The 16,553-nt window shown below is 33.9% G+C and overlaps 1 protein-coding gene across 6 annotated transcripts in view; it reads left to right on the top strand.

The window, feature by feature from the left end:
• RASA2 (RAS p21 protein activator 2) overlaps positions 1–14,057 on the top strand; it is a 106,401-nt gene extending 92,344 nt beyond the window's left edge. For 3 of the 6 annotated variants that reach the window (XM_004682149.2, XM_012724921.1, XM_012724922.1), the window contains 5 exons: positions 7,399–7,481; positions 8,131–8,339; positions 8,994–9,097; positions 9,446–9,635; positions 11,024–14,057. In XM_004682149.2, the coding sequence (XP_004682206.1) occupies positions 7,399–7,481; positions 8,131–8,339; positions 8,994–9,097; positions 9,446–9,635; positions 11,024–11,054 (617 nt within the window). In that variant the 3' untranslated portion in view covers positions 11,055–14,057. Of the gene's footprint in view, positions 1–7,398; positions 7,482–8,130; positions 8,340–8,993; positions 9,098–9,445; positions 9,636–11,023 lie in introns of those variants that run through there. The other 3 variants (XM_012724924.1, XM_012724919.1, XM_012724923.1) reach the window with 2 other exon arrangements.
• Positions 14,058–16,553: the final 2,496 nt, after the last annotated feature.

Raw genomic sequence — 16,553 nt, 5'->3', positions numbered from 1 at the left:
CCACCTCCATTTTACTTACTGCTAATATACTATTAGTGTTTGTTAAAATTGTGCATAAGATTAAGAGACTTTTAAGATGCATGGGTTCTACAGTTTCTGGTCATTCAAATGTTTTTGCATACTTCTTGTTTTCTTAGTATTTTTTGGATAGCCAAGACTACTAATTAAGTAGACTCTTAATTCACTTACTATGTTATTGCCAGTGTCTGAAAGAGTGCCTTGTGCAGTTTTTGTAATATAGCTCTAAATAATTGAGTCTCACTCATTCTTCTTGCTGGAAACTAGTATTCTGAATCAAATATTTGTATAACTTAAAATAATATGCTATGGTCATTTGCCAGGTTACTGGAATTTTCTTCCATCTTGAGGGTTTTTCTCAAATATTTTTGATGTCTATTTGATTGCTAATAAGTAACTAATCTTCATTAAACTAAGTAGACTTGTGGCATATGAGTATTTTATGGCACTCACTCAGCTGTCAGACATGACTGCCTTGACAGTTTTTATGGACCAGTATGTGTGACTAATTCTGTGTAGCTGTACTGTAGTGTAGACATCTACAAATTAAAGTTCTAGTTGTATACTAGAATCAATTATTGATTTTCCAGGCTTTTCCTTTCTCACCCAACCTCTTCTTCATTTTGTATTCTTTATGTGTTGCTTCATTCATCATGTCTAGAAGCTCCTTTAACTTTTGCTCCTTTATATTCATGATTTTTATATGCTTCACCTAGAAATCCCTTTCTTCTTCAATCCTGTAATTTTTGTCCACTAAATGCCAAACTAAATGTCAGGTCTATGGAAGTCATTTATAAGTTTCTGAATGTTCATAACTAAGTATACATTTGCTATGTTTCTTTAGCACCTTGGTGATAACTTCTGTCACATTCTTCTGTGATCATTACTTTGGTCTTTCTCTTCCCTTAGCCTTTAAGATCCTCAATGGTAGGAGCCATATTTTTACTATTTATATTAAGGCATTCAGTAAGTGTTTTTAATAACTGATGCTCTTTAGAGGGCACTGTGTCTTCCAGATATGTTATCTGAATTGCTTTAACAGCCACTGTTCTAGGTTTCTAGCATTTTCAACAAGCATACTAAATTTAACAAAATTAACTTTGAAATTACATTCTCTGTTCTCCAAACTTGATTAGAAATTGTCAACTTTGGAGAAACTGGTTGTACACAGATACACACAGCTTACACAATTCTAGATATTCAGATAAACTAGCACATAAGTCTATATATACAAGAAACTTTCATGGTGTTTAAAACATAAATCTTAACACATTTAAATTGTTTCAGTTTTTTTACTATTTTCACAAACAAGGATCTTCACTTTTTTTTTTAACTAAAATGGGAAAGAGGCAGGTAGCAGTGTGAGGGAAAGAGAAATAAAGGGTAAGAAGAAGGTGGAAGGAGAGAGAAATCTTCAAAACAAGTAATTGAACTAACAGTGAATTCAGCAATGCCTTAGAATACAAGATTCATATATATAAATCAACAGGAGAGTCATATATACAAAATCATATATACAAAGCAAATAGAAAAAAATTTTTAAATAATACCATTTATAATAGCAGCCCCTCCAAAAACAACCTTAACATACTAGCAATAACCTTTAACAAAAGATGTACAAGATCTCTGCACTGAGAACTACAAAATATTGCTGAGATAAGTATCTATTTAAAAGATACATAATTGTATTTGTGAGATTGATTAATATCCTTGGTATATCACTTCTCAAATTTATCTTGATTGTAGCACAGTCCTAAAACTTATGTGGATAGAAAAGCAAAGGACTGAAAAAAGACAAAATGATATTGAATGGTAGATTTACAATAAAGCTAGTTTTCAAAACTAGGTATTCATAGGTAACATGTAAACAGTATTCAAAATTATACTTTTGCCTGAGAGCTAGAGAGCAGTGAACAAAGCAGAGTCCAGAAAGACACACACACATGTATGTGTTCAATTAAGCTGTCATGGTAAATAGTAAAAGAAAAGACTTCACCAGCTGGTGCTGGAACAAATGGATAAACATGGAAGGAAAATGAGCATTGATCACCTCATGTTATACAGAAACGTAATTTGGGATAAGAAAAAACATCTTTACAGCCATGGAGTATGTAGGAATTTCTTAAAACATTGGAAGCACTAAAGATTTTCTTAAAGATAAATTTGTGCTTTATTATACGAAAAATGTTCCTGTATTTTCTCCATAGCTCACTCCTTTTTTTGTTAATATAACAAGCATAAAATGTATTACTTGGCAACTGGAATTTTTTTCAAGGGGTTGGGATTTACAGAGTTTCTTTAAACTACAAGCTAATGTTTTTGCCAAATTGCCCAATTTTTTTTATAATAGTTTATTTTTACATCATTGTGTGCCTTTTCCATCTCAGCTATAATCCCTGTTGGCTTCCCATCACCAATTCACCTGTGTGCCATCACCATAGTCCTGTGCACTTACCCCCCATTTTTGATCCCATTCCCCTCTCCACCCCCATAAAATGTCTCTGGTATATAGTTGTTCATTTTTGCCCCCTACCCCCCCCCCTCCGGTCCTTTATGTTCCTGCTATGAGTGAAGCCATCTAGTATTTTTCTTTCTCAAATTTGCCAGTTTTTAATCTAGGCATATTATTTTTTTTTCTGCCTCTTTTCTGTCCTAGAATTCTAACTATGCCAATGTCACATGCTTGATACTGTCTCACAGATCACTCTAGGATTTCATTTTTCTTTATTTTTTTCCCCTTGGGTCTTTAGGTCAATTCTATTTAAGTTCACTTATTCTTATACCATTTCATATCTGCTACTCAGCTCATATACTGAATTTATTTTACTGATTATAGTTTTAGGCTGTAGATTGTTCTACTTGATTCTTTTTTTTTTTTTTAAAGATTTATTTATTCATACAGAACTGGAGTAGAGGCCAGAGGTGCGGAGGGTAAGAGGATTCACCAGAACAGAGTGGGGAGCAGAACAGGCAGATCCATGAAGTACACTGCTGAGGGGAGCAGCGGGCCAGTCAGGAGAGGTCTGCCACGCTATGTGGTCACCTCCGGGGCAGGCAGGGATCAAACTCATGCGGAAGTGGCTTTAGCTTCTCAGTGCTGTGCTGCACCACCAGGGAGGGCCCTACTTGATTCTTGTTTATAGCTTCCACTTTGGGGGGCCCATGGTCATTCAGTCATATTAGCATGTTTTCCTGGAATTATTTGAACATATATAAGTAGCTGCTTTTGAAGTCTTTGCTTGGTAATAAATTAGACTTTCCATCCCACATAGAATCAGTTCAGTTGGCTGCTTTTCCTCAAGTATGAATCATACTTTCCTTTTTCTTGCCACACTTTACTTTTTCATTTAAAAATGAACACTGAATAATACATTATAGTGACTCTGGGTTTTCTTTGTTACTATTGAAACTTTGTCTAGATTCATACTGCTTATGCTCATACTAAGTTTTTTGGTTATTGTATAGCTGCTGATGTCTCTAAATGTAGCTCTCTAGGATCTTTCCTGAACTTGGCTTAGTTTAGTGATAAGCCAGTGATTTGAGCAAATACCTCAAGACAGTAAGAGTTCCAACATGTGTCATTTGAACTATGGGTGAATTAAGGAACACTTACCAAAAACACAGCAAATTCATAAATCTTCTCAAACTTTCGTCATATCCTCTGCAGTGGTCCACTTTCACAATCAGTCAGGGATGTAGAAAGTTTCTTATCTTAATTTTTCTATAGCACTCTTATTTCTGAAAGTTCACCCTGAAACCAAATCTGTAGCTTCTGTCAATAAAACTGTGAGGTTTGATCCTCAGTTAGGAGACATGGAAATAACCCAGGAAGGCCATAAACTCACAATTATCACTCTGTGCTGTGGCACTGTACAGTTTTTCATGAGTAAATGTGTCTCATAGTTTTACCTACCTTTGATTTTCCATTGCCCTGAAAGTAGCTATTTTTACTAGTTTGCCAATTTTTTTAAAGATGTATTTATATATACAAGAGCTGGGGTACAGGCCAGTTCTTGTGGAGGTGGTGAGAGGATTCACCAAAGACAGAGCAGGAAGCAGAACAGGCAGATTGACTGAAAATACACTGCTGAGGGGAGCCGTAGGTGAAACAAGAGAGGTCTTCCATGCCATGTGGGTCACCTCCCTGGCCGGGATTGAACTTGTACTGCAGTGGCTGTGGATAGCTTCATAGTGCTGCACTTTAACCTTTGTTGCACCATCAGGAAGGGCCCAGTTTGCTAAGTTTTATACTTATTTTGTGAGAAATGTAATTGCTCAACCTCTAACACTATTATCAACAAATAGAGTGACAGTTATTTTATTTCAGCTGTGTCCCCTCATTGAATGGAAAGATATCAAATTCATTGATCCACTGATAGACCTTTAGATTAGTTCCAGTTTCACTATTATGAATATTGCTGCTGTGAACATTCATTACAAGTTTTTGTATGAACATATATTTTTAATTCTCAAAGGTATTACTACGAATAGAATTGTTAAATCACTTGGAAATTCTGTTTAACTTATTTCAGGGATGTAGTGATGAAACTGGGTTCCAGTTATTTAATAGGGAATTTTGCTGTGTTCACGTTTACTGTGATTCCTACCTGTGTTTTCTGTTTTGTTGATTTGAATACCTTTTTGGAAGAATCAGATGTACTATGTTCTCTCCCTAGTGAAAGAATTTGGATATTTTTCTGCTTTTAAATCATTGGCAGAAATATTTAAACATATGTGTTTACCTTAATGTCTATAGTCAAAAGTCTCCAAGCTGAGAAAAAACATTCACATGCAGTTGTTCCTCAGTGAGTTCTTTCAGTTAGGCTTATTATTTCAGTTAACCAATACATTTTCTAAGTCCTTAGATATTAAGAAAAAGTACTTCAACTCTTATTCTTGAATAATACTTAAGAGTAGGTTTAAATCATTTTCCCTCAGAACATTGAAACTACTACTCCATTATTTGCTAGTTTCTGTTATTGCTGGTAAGAATCTTGATGGCACTCTGATTCCCAGTCTTCACCTTATCTCCATAGAAACTCTTAGGACTTTCTGAAATTTTCAAGTTCTTTTCTTTCACTGCTGGCATCTAGAAATTGTCTTTCATCCCATTCAGCACTTACTGGATCTTTTCAAATATGAAAATTTCTACCTTTATCTCTGGGATATTCTCAGTGGTAATTTTTGCCTCAACACTCTTTTCTGTTTCAAAAATTGGTTTTAGGGAAATAATAAAATTTCTAAATTCATCCGTTATGGCTTGTGACATTTTTTGCTTTCTATTTTGTGCTGTATTTTTCAAGAATCCTCAATAAATTCTTCCATTTCACTAATTTACCTTGTAATTCATTCCAGTTAATACTGTTAACTGTGAAATTAACACCAGTAAAATTATAACAGTATGTGTGCCTGGGAGTAGTAAAACTTGCCCTACATATGCTGTGCTAGAATTTTCCCAGAAGTGAACAAGTAAAAGCAATAGGCTTTGTGTATATATATATATATATATATATATATATATATAAAATAGATGATTCCTTTAAAATCTTTTTAATGCTCTGGTATTTCTGTAGTGCCCCATGCAGCTCAGTACCAATGAATATGTCTCCTCTGCCTACTAACTTATTAACCTCTTGATTACTTCAAATGTTACTCTCTCTTATGTGTTTCTGTCAGAGTATTGATTTCCCTCAAGTTTGGTAAGTTGTGTTTCTGTTGTTTTCAGTCATTTGCTAATCTGTTTTATAGTCCATTGACCTTCATTTTTCAGTAGCTTCAGCCTGTGATTATGAAGGAGGGACAGGAAAGCTGGGCAGGGATGCTAGGGTTGGCCTTCTGGTCTCTACTAGCACTGCTCTACAGCCCAATACAACATCCTTACTGCTTTCATCTGAGATACATCCACTTCTGATGCTGCTTATTACAAGTGGGAGTTGAGCATGAGGACCTGATTGGTCCAGCTATTCCACATGCAGCGTAGCCATTAGTTCTCTTCGTACATGTCTGAATGCATCCCTTCAGCTGTCTGTGTCTGTGGACTATGGCTCGAAGCTCTCTTCTAATCACTCCTTTTTTTTGTAGATGTCTTTTCCTACATGTGACTTGAGCTTTGGTTCCCTTCAAGTTATTTCCTCTCCCCCCCTCACCCCCATAAATTTGATTTAGTCTGCCTCCAGGAAACTGCTGATAGTGTTTACTTATTTCCAGTGCATATCTAATTTGTATTTGTCAACTTAAACATCAAATTTCTCAGAAAAGCTTTCCCAAACCATCTAATATACTATCTACTTTCTATCATATCACCTTGGGCTATTTTTATCTCTAATATTTGTCTTTCTGTCAGTCTTTCCAGACTAAATGCAAAACTCTTTTGTGCCTCTTATGTTTTATTTACTACTGTATTCTAAATGGTTAAAATAGTGCCTATATAGTAGACATTCAGTTTTAGGACAGTAGAATTATATAATATTTTTAAAAAATGTCCTACTTGAATTAACAATTTTCTATTTTATACCAGGAAATAGATTCAGCAAATATTCTATGTTAACCTCTCTGTTTAAGAAAGAAACTTTTTTAACTAAATAATTGTCTTTGGCCAAAAAGGATATATTAATCCATAGACTAACATAAAACATAAAGATCTTAACCTTCAACACTCTAATCCACATGTTATTAAAGTGAAATTTGAGAGGATAGGAAAATTTGGGGGGTAAGAAAGCTTTGAATTCTCTAAGAATATCATTACACAATGATCAGAAACCATAATTGTATTTGCTTATCATTTATTTATTTACCCTTTAGTTAATTCCCAGTTGAAATGCATCACATTCTTGTGCCATGTTAATATGGAGCTCCTTTTAGCAAGCTATATTTTCCTTAACCAAATTTCCAAAATCTTAAAGTAAGGATTCACTCTACCAAATACAGTCTTTTATTTTGGCCCTCATATGTCTCAGAGTAAATTTGGTAGCTCTAGTCATCTGGGTAGCCAGTGTGTGAAGTGAGCAATTCTTGAATTTAACAGCTACATAAAAGAAAATTTAGTTTTTGGTAGGCCTCTGTTACTAAGTATATTGTTTTTTTGGTTCCCATACAATTTTAAAATACAACATTTTTACTTTCTACATAGAAATCAAATTTTTTCTTGAAAATATTTTTAATTTTATATTGAAAAAGGTAAAGAGGAAGTCATTATACAGAAAACAATCAAAATTCATCTGTTCCATGAAACCAAGAACATTTATATATGTGACATTTGTAATCTGTAGCTTACTTACACTCCTACCATCGAGGATGAGCTTAAATCTTACAAAGTTAACTGTTCACCTTTATAATTAATTCTGATTGAAGCTAATTTTTTCCGGCCTCTCTGTCATTTAGGCAAAGATGCAATTTACACAATTCCAGTGAAAAACATTCTTGCTGTGGAAAAACTGGAAGAGAGCTCTTTCAACAAAAAAAATGTAAGTTGCATAACTATTTAGAGTTTTAAAAATTACATGTTACTTAGTTGAAATTGTTAAGTGGTTGTTTCAGTATTTTCCATTAATCATTAATTTTGTTTCTGAGTTGCTGGTGAGAATTCTGTTTTAAAAGTGCCCATTATTATTGATGCCTTATACTCTGCTTAGCATATTAAATTAAAAGGTACTTTCGTATTATATTATTATGTTAATAAAATTTCTCAACTGGATACTCAACCTATTAAATAATGTAATCCTAACCACTATGTACCATCTTATCTTCTGCTATCATTCTGTACTTACCAGATACTAATAACAACTAAAATTATTTCCTTTTCTCTTAGTATGTTCCCACTGCTTTACCTTTGTTCAGCATTTTCCTCCATCTCAAATTACCTTCCTTTAGTCCTACATGTATGATAATCCTTTCCTTTGGACATTTGTGATTTATAAAAATTACATTCTGCTTTACTAATTAGTGTTATGTAATTGAAATTGTCTTTGGGACTAATTTACTGGAAAAGTAATAATCACAAGATACCTGAACAGCCATTATGCACTACATTTCTGTTATGCACCTATTTTTATTTCATACTGTGCATTGGTGTTTAGAATGTCACTAACTTTTTTATCTTAATTACCTGTGAAGATGTTCCAAGTAATACACACGGAGAAACCACTGTATGTCCAGGCAAATAATTGTGTAGAAGCTAATGAATGGATAGACGTGCTCTGCAGGGTGAGCCGATGCAATCAGAACAGGCTCAGTGTTTATCATCCTTCTGCATATCTCAATGGGAACTGGCTTTGCTGTCAGGAGACCAGTGAAAATACTCTCGGCTGCAAGCCATGTACTGCGTAAGTTTTCTTCTGATTAAAAACACAACATTTTAAATGTGATCTATCCATACAGTGCAGTATTATTTGATTATAAAGTAGAATGAACCACTGATACATACCACATCACAGGTGAACTCTGAAAACATGCTAAGTGAAAGAAACCAGCCACAATGTCCCTGTACTTTATAACATTTATATTAAATGTCCAGAATGGGTTAATCCATAAAGTAGATTCTTGGTTGATAGGGACCTGGAAGGAGAGTGGAATGAAAAGTGCTAATGGACTGGACATAGGGTTTCTTTTGGGGATGGCAAAAATAAAGAATGGCTGTGAAAGTCAAAAAAAGGGGCCAATATGTAAGTAGATATGCTGTTAAGCAAGGTTATCAGGAAGAAGGGTTTAGCATTCTCTTTCTTTATATGAAACCACTACTTCTGTGATTAAACATACAAGCAGTTAAAATTATTTCACTAAAAATTTCCCTCCCTTTGATTAGTCATGTAACAACCAAACCTCTTTGACTTCATTTTATTTCATTATCCAAGACTAGATTTCTAAGTTTCTTTCTGCAAAATTCTGTTGTTCTATTTTTAGTCTCAAACCATCATAAGTCTTTGACATGTTAACGAAGTAAAAATTTTCCAATGTCTTTAATTTCATTTTTACTATAGAGGTATCCCTGCAGATATCCAAATAGATATTGATGAAGACAGAGAAACAGAAAGAATTTATTCCCTTTTTACCCTCAGTTTACTTAAGCTGCAGAAAATGGAAGGTAAATATATAATTAAAGTATTTTTTATAAGAATGATCCTTCATTACCAATTCCTGAAGTGTTGCTTTGGCATTATCTTAAAAATGAAAATACTCACAGGTTTACCAAAATGTTATTCATCTAACAGACTCCCAGAGGGGTCTTTTTCATAGCTATCATGAGGTAAAAATACTTTTTTTTACCTAAGTGTGATGATCATAACTAATAAAATGTATATTTTTTAGTTAACTATGCTTTGCCAGAGGAGATCTCCTCAGTTTGAGACACTTGAATGATTCTTATTTGTACTACAAGCTGCTTCATTTTGGAATTTAGTTTTCTAATCAGAAATTCTACTGTTTATTATAGAGGCTTGCGGAACTATAGCTGTCTATCAAGGACCACAGAAAGAGCCTGATGATTATTCTAACTTTGTAATTGAGGATTCTGTAACAACCTTTAAGACAATTCAGCAAATAAAAAGCACCATAGAGAAGCTAGATGAACCTCATGAAAAGTATAGGAAGAAAAGATCAAGTAGTGCAAAATATGGGAGCAAGTAAGTATTTTAGAGCTACTTTAAACATACTTGAAAACGTAGTTTGAAATGGCTTCTACTACTGTGCACTCAAACCTGAAATCCAGACCTCCTACTTAGCTTGATCTTTCAAGACCCAAATCAGAAGCCTTCTCTTGTGCAGGTGTATCTATCCCTGGTCACCCAACGGGGCTCTTTTCCTTTTTCAGTTCTGGTGTCATTTCATTATGTTGGTGCTGTACTTTATCACCTTGTTTGAACTTACATTCAGTGTAACTCATTGAATACTTAGTAGCTTTTGGTTTTGATTGGTTTTTACAGAAAGATCATCTTCCTTCTGTTTCTCCTACAGTCCATACTGAGTGCTAAAAAGAATCATCAGTGAAAGTGCTAAGATCATTTTAGGCTTAATTTTTTTTTTTTAGATCTATTTCAGATACTGATAGATAGTAATACCAACTGGTAACACATACTAGGCTCTTACTGTAAGCGCTGTGCCTAGTACTTCATGTCTTAGCACTTAGATTGCTTACTAGCAGCAAGTAAGGCCCAATTTAAATGGCGTAAACAATAAGATATATTTGTAATATTTCCTGTTGCAAATTAATATTTGTTATTACTTATCTCACAAATTAAGTCCCAGCTTCTATGGTTGGTTAATTCAGCATTTTAACATTTCAAGATCATTTATGTCTTCCTCAAGCTTTCTCCCCTCATGGGTGCACCTATGGACTACAATAGTTAGCAGAGAATCAAGATTTTGTTTGTACAGAAGTCAATAGGGAGGGAATGGCTCTTCAACCAGCAGTTAAATTTTTGCCATAATTTGAATTCTCTCATTGATCCTCATATCAGCCCGACATGGGTCCATTCCCATTTTACAGCTAGAAAATCTGAAGCTTACGAAGTTAAGTGCCCTGCCTAAGATTAGTGAGACTGATTAGTGAGGAGACTTTGAATCCTGGCCCCACCATTTTCTTGAAAAATTATGTGGATTATATCTGTGATTAATTAATAAAAATCAGGTATAAATATTCATGTTCTGTCCGGATAGAGCAATCCATTATTATAAGCATTCTGATTGTGTCTTTTCTACATTAGTATAATTGGTTCGCTTCCAATGTAGTGACCCCATTTTCTTGAACCCCAGGGGGTTCCCACATGTGGCCCTACCCAGTTTATGACCAGCCTTCTTAAATAGTATCTCCTCATTTATCCACATACATTATTCCCTTTCCAGCTTTATTTTTTTCTATTAGAAAAATCACATCTCTCTTGTACTAAATAGTTTACTTCTATAACAGAATATAAGTTCTCCGAAGGAAATGGTTTTTTCTATTTTGTTCATTGTTGTATCAGTTACTTCTTAAATAGTGCCAGGCATGTCATGATTTTCTTTTATTTTCTAGGGAAAACCCAATTGTTGGAAAAATATCTTAGAGTTTGATCAACTGATTCAGAAGAACTGGAAAATATTTTTGTTGCAGTTTTCAATCGTTATATATTTTGTTAATAGTATTTAAGGATGAACATTGGCTTCAGTGTCACCTGCATTCTCCATTATATTTAATATTTAATAATTGAAATTAACTGTTTGGGAATCCTGGTATTGATGTATTGCTAGAGAATTTGAAACCCAAGATTCCCTTCATATCACATGTGTTAAAAGCCATGTTTCTGCAACTTCTTTTTAATAGAAAGAATCTTCCTAAAGAAGCTTTGTAACAAAAGGAGAACTCATAGCAAAAACCATCTTTTCTTGTAACACTCCATGTTCTGTGGACTTTTCACTACCATTAGTGCCTGCTCTATACTGCCAACATTGTGTTTTACTAGATAATCCCAATCCATGACAATTCAGAGCTTTCCATTTAGTTTATCTCTACCCTCTTCAGCAAAGGACAAAAAAATTTATTTTGGTCCATTAGTCACTGCAGACACATTAGGAATGAAAGAATCTGTAAAACTACTGCCAAAGCATCCTTGAATGTTGGTAGATTCTTTTTTCTACTTAAAGATGTAAACAGAACTCAGTAGGAGCTATCAGGGAACATGTGTACTATTTTGTGCATCTTGTTTACATTTAGGATGAGGGATGGCAGTTGAAATAAAATGAGACCACTAAATTTTTATTGTTTTAAGTATTAGGTACTCATTTTCTTGATTTAAGAGTTCAGGTTAACATGACATCTAAGAACATCTCTTGAAAAAGAAGAGAAAGTAGACAGTGAAAGAAAGTGGTAGGAAAATCACTTGACTTCATCTGTTACTCCGTGTTATTATAAGGGCCACCATAAGGACCCCTTCTTCCTAGCATGAAGCTGAGAGCAAACTCCAGAAAAGTCACTCGGCGCACTTTAATAATCTGGCCACCAGATTATACTTTAGATACTCCATAGTATCTAATCTCTATGATCAGTTGAATGATCAGTGTTTAAGTCTAGAAATAGTGCTTTCCTGTAAATGTTTATATTTCATTGCTGTTTCCTTATTGCCTGCTAGCCAAATGGAATTTGGACAAGCAACTATTTGAATCTTGTTTTTCCCTGATTACTTTTATTCTAAAAACCATCACTGTAAATAGGCATATGAAGCAAGCTGCCACCTTGAAGTTAAGAGAAATATACTTTACTTCATCAGTATTAAAAACTATGGTACTCTTATTTTATCTTTTCAAATTCAAAACATTTTCTAAATGTGGTACTTTGAACCTTGGAGTATTTACATGTTTCTGTTTAAAACTGTGACTTATTAATGTAAGTCTAGCTAATAGTGCTTTTTTTGTTTCCCTGAGCATAAGCTATATTTCAAGATAACTTTACCAATTATATTATTAGTAATTATTTTTAATTTATATTATTATTAGATTATTATTTTTAAAAATCATTGGCACATAATCAAAGTTACTCCATACGTGAATATAGCTAAGAAATGTATTTCTCTAAATGACTTGTAAAATAAGTTGGTTTTATTCAAGAATCAACCCTAGGGTCTATAGTTTGGTAGGTATTCCTGGCCCATTTCGAGGACAACCTTTAAATGGTACGAACTTGTAGATTCCATGAACTACATAGATTTATAAATGTGAAAGAACTTGGCCATTAAGTAAATTTATTTTTGTTTAATTTCATTAAAATTGAAATTTCCCTCTAAGAGACTTAGAAAAATGGACCAGAAAAGGAATATGTGGAGCATTGCCAGGTGCCTCATTTCTCCTGGTTGGCCTCCTTTTTTTTTTTTTTTTTTTAAGGCAAAATATATAATCCTAACTTTTCTAATATCAGATCCCCTGTTATGATTTGCTTTTGAAGATCACTGCATTATCAAGGGGACTAATGCTGTTTGAGTGCATAACTGAATTTGAAGGAAGGGTTTAGTTATATAGTCATGTTCTCATTTTGATACTTTTAAGCTGCCAGTTTGACTGAAATTAACCAGCATGGCACAATCTGAAAAGCAGTAATGTGAAATTATATTAATTTTCTTTGAAAGACTTATGAAACAACAGTCATGTCAGTATGACTAGAAGATAACCAAGCTATTTCCAGGAGCTTTCTTTCTCCTTTCTTTTGAATACTTTGATTTTTACTACCTGATACACTTTCTTCCTTTTCATCACTTGAAAAAAGTGCACAGCAATTCACTTTTCCCTGAAAACACCAGGAAGGAAAGATAAGGATAATATGGAGAAACTCTGGTCATAAATGCCAGTTCTGGTTCTTATTTGAGCCATTTCCATCATTTTTAAAATTATGGTGATCTGTGGCTTGTTCTGTTAATTGTTTTTTGCTTAGCATTGTTTTTTGATAATTCATTTAATTAAATGATAGGCAATAGCAAAGTTTTTTACTCCCAGAAATATAATTTCTCAAATTGAACTATTTTATTTGCCAAAGAAATAAGTTTATAATATCGCGGGTAATGTTTAAGTATCATCAAACTAGACTTTTCTTATACAAAAAAAGAAAGTAAAAGATGACGGAGGTTATATTTGTTTTATGAAGCCTAGTTTTTTTCATTTATCAGACATGCAAAGTTTTAGAAAACATTTTTTTCCTTTTTAAAATAAAAGCACCTATAATTTGCTCTAACGGTACATCCTGTAAAGACAGAATGCTACAAAGCTGTTTAGGTGTCTCTTACAGAATGTGAAATATACAGGACTCATTCTAGAGTTAAACTACTAGTCTTGATTGATATTATCTGCTTCCATTTTTATTAACTTGGAAATTACTATGTTGCTAGTAAATACTGGTTTTTACTGTGTCCAGTTTGAAAATGTAAGTTATCAAAACTTAATGTAGTGAATTTGTGTAACCATGTTGTATTGTTGAGAATGTATTTTTATTTAAATTTTATTTTCTTATCAAGAGTATTATAAAAATGAAAAACTTTTGTAACTGTCGCTTGGAAATAACTCAAATAAATTACAAGAAGCCTATCCATTCTGAGACCTTACTTTTTTTTTTTAACAGATTGTTTAAACATCACTTTTCCGAGCCTTTTAGTAGGGAAATAGTGGAAGTGAGACTTCCTCACTAACAAAGAATAATTAAGCAACCTGGGAAAGACTTAATGTTCTTTTCTTATATGTAACTAAGCTGGTTTTTGATGGAGTGTGGTCTTTATTAACTCACCAGAGTTGTTTTGAAGACCTACAGTGAGTAGATGCTGTGTAAGAACTTCTCATTCTTTAGAGCCAGGCTCATCCAATATACAAAAACATGTTCCACTATCTGGGTAATGGTTCAGAGCCAAGTTTTTTATTCTGTGTTCTATTTTATGAAGTGTCCCTCATTCTATTTTTTAAAAAGTCCACATCAGAGCCTGTGGCTACTCAAGGGCTGCATTAACTTCTGCAGATTGAGCTACCCTGCGACTTGACCTTCATTGGTTCCCTCTGGGCATTATTATTAGACCTTATGCTATTTTGCTGAATTGTCTAATGAACATAAAAGTGACAGCACCAAAAACCAGGTTAGGCAGTTGTGCCTGCAACAAGAGAGGTCAAAATCTCCATTGGTCCTCAGCAGCCTTCATAGCATCCCTAAGTACACGTCCATAAAACTTAACCCTTATGACTCAAGAAGAATTTATGGTTAATAAAATGGAACAAATAGGGTTCTGAATTTCAAAGGATCTAATTTTTACTGCAACCCCAGAATCCTCTAATATTAGTCCATGTATTAGACCAGAACTTGTCAAAAACATCAAAGACATAGCGTTCTAGTCTGTGTTACAAACAAGCCAGTTCTTTTAAGGATAGAGAGCCATACTTCAGTTGGGCTTCCCTTAACCATGTTGTGTGATTGCAAGTCAAGATACATCAGATGCTGAGCAGTCCCTTTAGGTGTGCACAAGATTAAGAAACAGGATATAGCTTGGAACTGCTGGTATAATTTTCCCCACTATTCCAAGTCAGTGACTAGTGCTGACCCTTCAGAGAATAAAAGTCTCTTGGGCAGACATATCATGCTTTAAAATAAACTGACCAGTGTTCAGAGACTTTTGGTCTTGATTGCTCATATGTATCCTCTCCTAAGGTTTCATCTTTCGAAAGGTTTATTCTTTGGCCTTTCACTTTGCAATTTGATTCTTTAGTTTGATGACAGCATTTGGCATCATATTGTAAGCTTATGCCTGTATTGACTTTTTTAAAATGTGTACATTTTTGCTCTTCCATATGTGCAGGATCTTCTCCATTCACCCTTAACCAAACCACCTGTGCTAATGCCCCATCTGCCTCTGCCCCTCCTCCATACCATAACCTGTTCTCTCTAATAACCAATATAGTGTTTCATAGAGTTCAAAATTTATTACTGCTGTATTTTGCCTATGTATGTTTTTGGTTATTTATACTCCATTGATCACTGTCATTCATTTTTTACTTACTTAATCAGCTTAATATTCATCCATTTTGTCCCACATGACACTGTTTCATCTCTCTTCACTTTTTTCAGTAGTATTCCATTGATTATATATTGCAAACTTTATTCATTGTCTGTTGAAAGGCACTTAGGTTGATTCCATGGTTTGACATTTGTGGACAGTACTGCTATGTATGTAGGCATAAATAAATCTTGTGTTATTTGAAGGTTTCATTTTAATGAAAATTCTCATTTTTATTTTCCCAAGAAATCTTAACATTTTCCACAAGGGCTCTACCAACTTTTATTTCCACCAACAGTGAATAAGGATTCCTTTTTCACTACAACCTTGCCAACATTTGTTAATTCCATTGTTTGTTTTTAACATGAGCCATTCTCACAGGGGTGATGTGATGACTCATTTGGTTTTGATTTGTATTTCTCTTGTAATAAATGATATTGACCAATTTTTCATGTCTGTAGTCTTTCTGAATGTCTTAGAAAAGTGTCTATTTAGGTTCTTCACCCATTTTCTGATCAGGTTGTTGGTCTTGTTGGATTGTGTAAAACTTGATGTTTTGAAAATGAGCTCCTTGTCAGATGTGTAATGTACAAATATCTTTTCCTAATTCTGTATGTTGCCTTTTGTTCTTTGTGATGGTGTTGTTTTGAATTTTTTCTTCTTTTTTGCTTTTGTTTCTCCTGCCCTTGGAGTTGAGTTCCCAAATACAACTTTGTGATAAATGTAATATGTCCCCTATATTTTTTTTCTAGTACTTTATGATTTGGTCCCTATTTCACATCCTTATTACATTTTGAATTAACATTTGTATATGGAGTTCAGTATGCTTTTTCTTTCATTTTTTGTACATATCGAGCCATGGTTCCCAGCAGCCTTTATTAAATAAAGTGGCTGTATTTTCTCTGTTGTATGATTATAACTTTTTTTTTAAAGATTGATTGATTTATGCATACAGAACTGAGGTACAGGAGAGAGGTACAGGGGTGGTGAGAGGATTCACGAGAGACAGAGTGGGGAGCAGAACAGAATGACTGACAGAGTACACTGCTG

This window comes from Condylura cristata, unplaced genomic scaffold (assembly GCF_000260355.1).
Source record: "Condylura cristata isolate star-nosed mole 26May11 unplaced genomic scaffold, ConCri1.0 scaffold00014, whole genome shotgun sequence".
In the NCBI taxonomy this organism is placed as follows: Eukaryota; Metazoa; Chordata; class Mammalia; order Eulipotyphla; family Talpidae; genus Condylura; species Condylura cristata.
This window is presented reverse-complemented; position numbering and strand designations above follow the sequence as displayed.